General features: G+C 38.7%; 1 protein-coding gene across 1 annotated transcript in view; it reads left to right on the top strand.

The window, feature by feature from the left end:
- The window catches only part of LOC143029479 (serine/threonine-protein kinase grp-like), a 2,076-nt gene extending 908 nt beyond the window's left edge, over positions 1-1,168 (top strand). Inside the window, exons 2-3 of the mRNA XM_076192132.1 lie at positions 101-306; positions 458-1,168. Of these exons, the coding sequence (XP_076048247.1) occupies positions 101-306; positions 458-1,168 (917 nt within the window). The remainder of the gene's footprint in view (positions 1-100; positions 307-457) is intronic.
- Positions 1,169-7,500: the final 6,332 nt, after the last annotated feature.

The following is a 7,500-nucleotide window of genomic DNA, read 5'->3' as shown; positions in this document are numbered from 1 at the left end:
TATATATACCGGGTATATGTATGTATTAAATTTTGGGAAAGTTGGAGACAACGGCCACTGTATTACATCTGAGATGTTCATCTATTGGTACTTCGCATAGCCGTCTCGCGCCCTCCTCTCAGTCTCTTGTTCCAGAGAACTTCAGTCGCTGCCTCCATGATCTCCAGCAGCTCTCAGCAAGCCCAGGAGGAAGAAGAATGGAGATCAGGAGGGAGCTCAAGCAGGAGTTTCGCCTTCAAGAAATCCAGCGTCGAGGAGTGGTCCTACACAGACTTCCACCTTCCTGGCTCCGAGATCAGCTTCAACGTAAGAAAAAAAACGTTCCCTCTCGTCCAGCGCTGAAGAAGTAGAAGAAAGCGCTCATAAGAAGGTCAGATCCTCCGAAGAGGCCAGCGACGACTGGATCGAGGTCCGAGAGCTAGGCGAAGGCGCATTCGGCTCTGTCGTCTTGCTGAAGAACGCCTCTTCAGGAGCTTTCGTCGCGAAGAAGTCTGTCGAACTCGTCGACAGCAAGATCGACCAAGAAATCGAGGTTGAGGTCCAAGAGAGTCTTCAGCACCGCAACATTCTGCGGTTGTTGAGCTCCGAGAAGGACGAGACTCACCTCCATATTTACATGGAATACGCCTCAGGAGGTGACCTGGAAGAGAAAATCGGGTCCTCCGGCTTGGACGAAGAGACGTCCAAGTTTTACTTCAAGCAACTCGTGTCAGGAGTCAAGTACATGCACGCACAATGCGTGGTGCATAGGGATCTAAAACCCTCCAACTTGCTCCTCGACGATGACAACGTTCTGAAAATTGCCGACTTCGGGTTTTCGGCCAAGATCGAAAGCCAAGAGACATACCTCAGCGTAGTCTGCGGATCTTGGGCCTACGCGGCTCCCGAAATCTTTAAGCGGCGCTACAAAGGAGAACCCACCGACATGTGGTCGTGTGGAGTTATTCTCGTCAAGATGCTGAGCGGACGCGATCCGTGGGAAGTCGCCAGAAAGTGCGACCCTCAATACCGACGTTGGGTGCAAAAGGACCACAAACTCCTCGACGGCAGACCCTGGAGTGACATCGGCAGTTCTGCCATGGACCTGATCGAAGGTCTTCTCAGCCCAAAACCAGCGGGCAGATCGACAATTACAGACGTTGAGCAACATGAATTCGTTGCAAATTAAATTCTTTTAAGAAAAAACAGTGAAGACACTGTAGCCATTAAGCTAAGTACAAGAAAAATATCTTATGATAATGATTACCATATTCGAATCTATTTTGGGATGAATAATCTATTGGATTGAATTTTAAGTAATTCGGTTGAAACTTTAAAACTACTATAAATCATTTTGAGATGAATAATTCATTGAATTGAATTTTAAGTAAAGTTGAAACTTTAAAACAAGTATAAATCATTAAAAAGTACTGGGAGATTTCCCTCAGCTGAATAAAACTACTTGTATACATACATACATACATACATACATACATACATACATACATGCATACACACATACACACACACACACACACACACACACACACACACACACACACACACACACACACACACACACACACACACACACACACACACACACACACACACACATATGCATATATATATATGCAGAGTCCACTAGGAAAAGGAAAAACACACGGAGTCCGAGCGCTTTCGTGATATATTCACATTATCAAGGAGTATAGAAAAATGAGAAAAAAAATGGAGATACAGAGTATAAATAGGACAAGAGAGGCATTTACCCTCCTCTCCGAAGCCTGAAAGCTCAGGTTGGGTCACTGGCGAGGTCATGGAAACAGATCATTATTACATTAACTTTTAAAATATGTACTATTTATATTACTGACAATATATGGATCTAATTTATATAATCCTAAACTATTATTAATGAGTTTGTCATAATTGCATTTGATAATTCCTGACTCTATGATATTTCTTTGTTATATTCTTACATTGTATAATGTATATATATAAATATATATATCTATATATATATATATATATATATATATATATATATTTATGTGTGTATATATATATATATATATATATATATATATATATATATATATATATGTGTGTGTGTGTGTGTGTGTGTGTGTGTATATATGTGTGTGTGTGTGTGTGTGTAGTGTGTAAATAAACATGTATATATATATATATACATATATATATATATATATGTATATATATATACATATATATATATATCACAACAAAGATATGTCGTAGCACATTTGTAGAATAATACTGATGACCCACTTTCGGAAAGGAATAAGCGAAGAAATAGAGATCTGTATATTTCGATCACTTACTGTGATCCTCTTCAGCAGATATGAGTTACAAAGTACAGAACAATGTGTATTTATAGTAAAGCAGCGAGGTAGCAAGAGGGGACGGGGCTCAGGTCAACACGCCCGGCATGCATGCTCGCATCTTGGTGGCTCAGGTCACATGACCGGCGTTGCATGGGCCTTGGTGATTTTTGTCCACCGCTAATGTTGATGGTAACATTTTATTTATGGCAAAAGAAGAAATATAGTCTGGTGACCATTGACCATGGGAAATGTTGTAATTTGGGAAATTATATATTAAGGAGGATTCTACTATTTTTCTTCTGAAACTACATTTGGATTTATAAATTATTTCAGCATCGTCCCAATTTATTCGGTGGTTTTTATTGGCGACGTGCTGAAATACTGCGGAATTTTCCTGTCCGTATTTAACAGAGTTCTTGTGCTCCTTAACCCTGGTATTGAGATCTCGACCCGTCTGTCCCCAATATACATCATTGCAATCTAAACAAGGTAATTTATAAACTCCAGGAGTTGTATTACTCTTGGATCTATGATGTATATTGACAACTTTACTGAACAAATTATTAGGATAATGGAAGATAAAATTTACCTTTTCCTTTGGTAACATGTGAGACAATTCGTGGATTGATTTGTTAAAAGGCAATTTTATGCATCTATTATCCCAATTATGATTCATGGCGGAATGGGAATCTGTTTTGTGAAAACTAATTTTGGCCTTGCTAAGAGCTTTTTGTAGAAACCACGGCGGGTATCCTAATTTTGTTAGTTGATTTTTCACTGAATTTAGTTCCAAATCTAAGTATTGGGAGCTACAAATTCTCAAAGCCCGTAAGAATAGGCCTGAAGCTACACTATATTTTATTTTGTCAGGATGGTGGCTACCTACATTTCTTTAGCCACCATCCTGACAAAATAAAATATAGTGTAGCTTCAGGCCTATTCTTACGGGCTTTGAGAATTTGTAGCTCCCAATACTTAGATTTGGAACTAAATTCAGTGAAAAATCAACTAACAAAATTAGGATACCCGCCGTGGTAGCTACACTATATCTTATTTTGTCAGGATGATGGCTACCTACATTTCTTTAGCCACCATCCTGACAAAATGAAATATAGTGTAGCTTCAGGCCTATTCTTACGGGCTTTGAGAGGGAGGGGGAGAGGAGAGGAAGAACGGAAGGGAGAGACAGAAGACAGATAAAGAGGGAGAAAGAGGGAGATAAAGGAGAGGGAGAAGAAAACAGAGATAGTAAGAGGGACGGAAGAGAAAAAGAGGGGGAGGGAGAGGGAGAGGTAGAAAGGAAGGTGGAGTTAGACAATGAGGGAGAAGGAGGGAGATGATGGAGAGGGAGAAGAAAACAGAGATAGTAAGAGGAACAGAAGAGAGGAAGAGGGGGAGGGAGAGGTAGTGGTAGAAAGGAAGGTAGAGATAGATACAGAGGAAGAAGGAGGGAGATGGAGAAGTAGAAGAAAACAGAGATAGTAAGAGGGAGAGAAAGAGGGGGAGGGAGAGGTAGTGGTAGAAGGGAAGGAAGAGATAGATAAAGAGGAGGAAGGAGGGAGATGAAGGAGAATTAGAAGAAAGCAGAGATAGTAAGAGGGGCAGAAGAGAGAAAACGAAAAAGGGAGAGAGAGAAAAAAAAAGAAGAAGATGGGGAGAGAGATATAGAGGAAGAGAAAGTGGTGTGGAGACAATGAATGCAAGAGAAATGGTGAAAAAGTAGGACAACAGAAAAAGAAGGGAAGGAATTAGAGGGAGAGCGATCAGGAAAGGTGGGGGAGGAGGAGGAGAGGAGGGAATACTTTGTATTCCATAACCAGCACTATTATTCTCGTGGACTCTCTCACCTGGGGAGAAGGTGGAGTCACAGTGGAACAGAAGTGATTTAAGTGGAGTGATACATAGGAACATAGTATATATTAAGAATGATCACCAGGGCCTGACGGTTGGCATCCAAGAAGCTTAAAGGAAATGAAAAATGAGATTGTTGTTCCATTAGAAATTATTTTCAAGAAATCCATCATATCCGGAGATGTCCCATGAGAATAGAAGCTAGCTAACGTTACTCCCATATTCAAAAAAAGTGACAAAAAGAAGCCAAATAATTGTAGGCCTATAAGTTTGACTTCAACCGTAGGAAAAATAATGAAAACTATTATCAGAGATGCTATCGAACATCATTTAGAAAGTAACCGTTTGATAAATGATAGCCAGCATGGTTTCAGACGGAAACGTTCTTGCGTGACTAACTTACTCGAATTCTACAACTCAGTTATCTCGAATTATGACAAAAGAAACAATATAGATTTAATATATCTAGACTTTGCAAAAGCTTTTGATACCGTCCCACACGAAAGACTACTTACTAAATTAGCTTTACACGGAATAAGTGGTAGCCTATTAAGTTGGACTAGTAATTGGTTGAATGGTCGAAAACAGAGAGTTGTTTTAAATGGAAAAACTTCTAGATGGAAAAATGTTACAAGTGGAGTTCCCGAGGGTTCCGTTCTTGGGCCACTTCTATTCATAGTATATATAAATGATATAGACCATGGACTAAAATGTACTGTTTCCAAATTTGCTGATGATACAAAACTGTGCGGAATGGCAAATGATCACTTAAACCAATTAGATATTCAAGAAGATTTAGATGAATTACAGCAATGGTCTGAAAAGTGACTAATGAAATTGAACACAAGTAAATGCAAGGTAATGCACATAGGTAAAAACAACAGTAAGTACGATTACAAGTTATTTAGAAATTCGTTAACAAAAGTGAATAGTGACAAAGATCTCAGCGTAATTATCAGTAACGACCTCAAATCATCCAAGCAATGTATTTCAGCCTCTGAGAAAGCAAATAAGATTCTAGGACTCATTGCGCGATCTTTTGATTTCAAAAGTCCATCACTCATTAACAAGCTATATAAATCGTTAGTTCGTCCACATTTGGAATATGCTGTTTCCGTATGGTCACCGAATCTCATTAAAGACATTGACAGACTGGAAAAAGTACAACTGCGAGCCACAAAACTGATTCCAAATATAAAAAATAAATCATACGAAAATCGACTAAAACATATGAATCTGTTTTCCCTAAAAAAACGTAGATTCAGAGGTGACTTGATACAGGTCTTTAAAATTCTACAGGGAATTGACAACATCAAAAGTGACCAAATTTTCACATTGAATGAGAATCAGATAAGAAACAATGGTCTCAAAGTGTCCAGAAATAGATTCAATTTGGAAGTAGGTAGAAACAACTTTGCCGACCGTGCAGTTAATGAATGGAATAAACTTCCTGCACAGGTAGTGCAATGTAGTTCAGTTCGAAGCTTTAAGAATCATTTAGATAAACACCTAAGCAAGATATTGTAATGATTATAATTCATTTTATATTATTTGTTTTTGTTATATTATCATTTGTCTGTCTGATTTTCATTTTTTATTAGTTATATGTCAATTTATTATTATCTACTATTTAACTGTTTGTTTATTATTTAAGTATACCTATGCATTTATTTATTTTATTTGTTATTTTCATTATTATAGTTTTTATTTATTATTTTCTATTATTATTTTTTTTTTCGCATCCAACCTAGATATGGACCAAAAGGTCTCCTGTTGGCATGCTCCGCCTTTGTAATCCTTTGTAATGTTTTTGAAAGTGGAATAATTTATATCACTCATACAAGAATCCTACGTAACTATGATTCACAAAGATGTCACTAAATATCCTGAAATATTATTTTTGTAAAACCAATGACTGAGACAGACATAAAGACAGACAAATAAACAGGTAGACAGATAGATAGACAAGGCACACAGACATACAGACACAAACACACAGACAAGCACACACACACACACACAAATACACACACACAAACAGATAAGCAAATATACAGTTCGATGGATAGATAGACAAACAGAAGACAGAGACAAATAGATAGACAACCAGACTAACAGACATACAGATACACACACATACACACACACACACACACACACACACACACACACACACACACACACACACACACACACACACACACACACACACACACACACACACACACACACACACACACACACACACACACACACATACACAAACACACACACCTTCCTATTAAGATCTACAAGGAATTTGCCCCTGAACTTGCCCTCCCACTTTCCTCCATAACACTGGCCTGCGAAGTTTCAAAGGTAAAGCATCTGATAACTGATTCTAGGGTAATTTGCTATGCAGAATCTAAAAATCACACTCATTTTGTTCAATCAGGTCACGTTTTTGAGATACGAGGCGGTAAAAATAATTAAAAACGCCATTTAGTGCCATTTATTCCCTTTAATTTTGGAAACAAATTCTTGACAAAAGAAAAAAAAATTCTTGCATAGTTCAGAAGATAAAGAGGATATATTACAGAAAATGTAATCATGGATGAAGGGCCTTTTCAGTGACTTTCTCCTGTGTTGGGCAGCCACTACGTCTCGTTTCAAAGACCAAGAGTAGTCCGCAAGAAAGTTCACATCCCATCGGCCTTGGTAGCGTTCATCCATGACACGAATATCCTGGTGGAAACGTTCTCCCTGTTCCTCACTGAAGTCACCACAGTTCTGAGGGAAATAGTCTAAGTGGGACCGTAGAAAGTGCATTTTGACTGACATGCGAGCCCCTAAATTTTGATAGCTATTCAAGAGCTCATGGACTTCTTTCTCGTATTCTGCATTTCGGTTATTTCCTAGAAAGTTTCTTATCACTGACTTAAGCGACCACCAAACGGACAGCTCAGCTGCATTCAGTGCATCGTCAAACATTGAGTCCTTCATAAGTTCCCTTATCTGATGCCCATCAAAGATGCCAGCCTTAAGCTTTTCCAGACTGATTCGAGGAAACTTCTGCTGAAGAAAAGTAAATCTCATGCCGTCCTTGTCCATTGCCTTCACAAAGTTCTTCATCAGTCCCAGTTTGATATGTAAAGATGGGAGTAAGACCTTGTTTGGTTCAACAAGAGAACGAGCCTGAACATTGTGTGAACCAAGTTGCAAACGTTGTCGTGGTGGCCATTCTTGTCTGACAAAATGTTGATCATCAGCCCAACTATCCCACAAACACAAAAAGCATGGATACTTTGTGTACCCACCCTGTAGTCCCAAAAGCAATCCAACTACC

The sequence above is a fragment of the Oratosquilla oratoria genome, chromosome 1 (genome assembly GCF_046742065.1).
Source record: "Oratosquilla oratoria isolate Oo_2021 chromosome 1, ASM4674206v1, whole genome shotgun sequence".
In the NCBI taxonomy this organism is placed as follows: domain Eukaryota; kingdom Metazoa; phylum Arthropoda; class Malacostraca; order Stomatopoda; family Squillidae; genus Oratosquilla; species Oratosquilla oratoria.
This window is presented reverse-complemented; position numbering and strand designations above follow the sequence as displayed.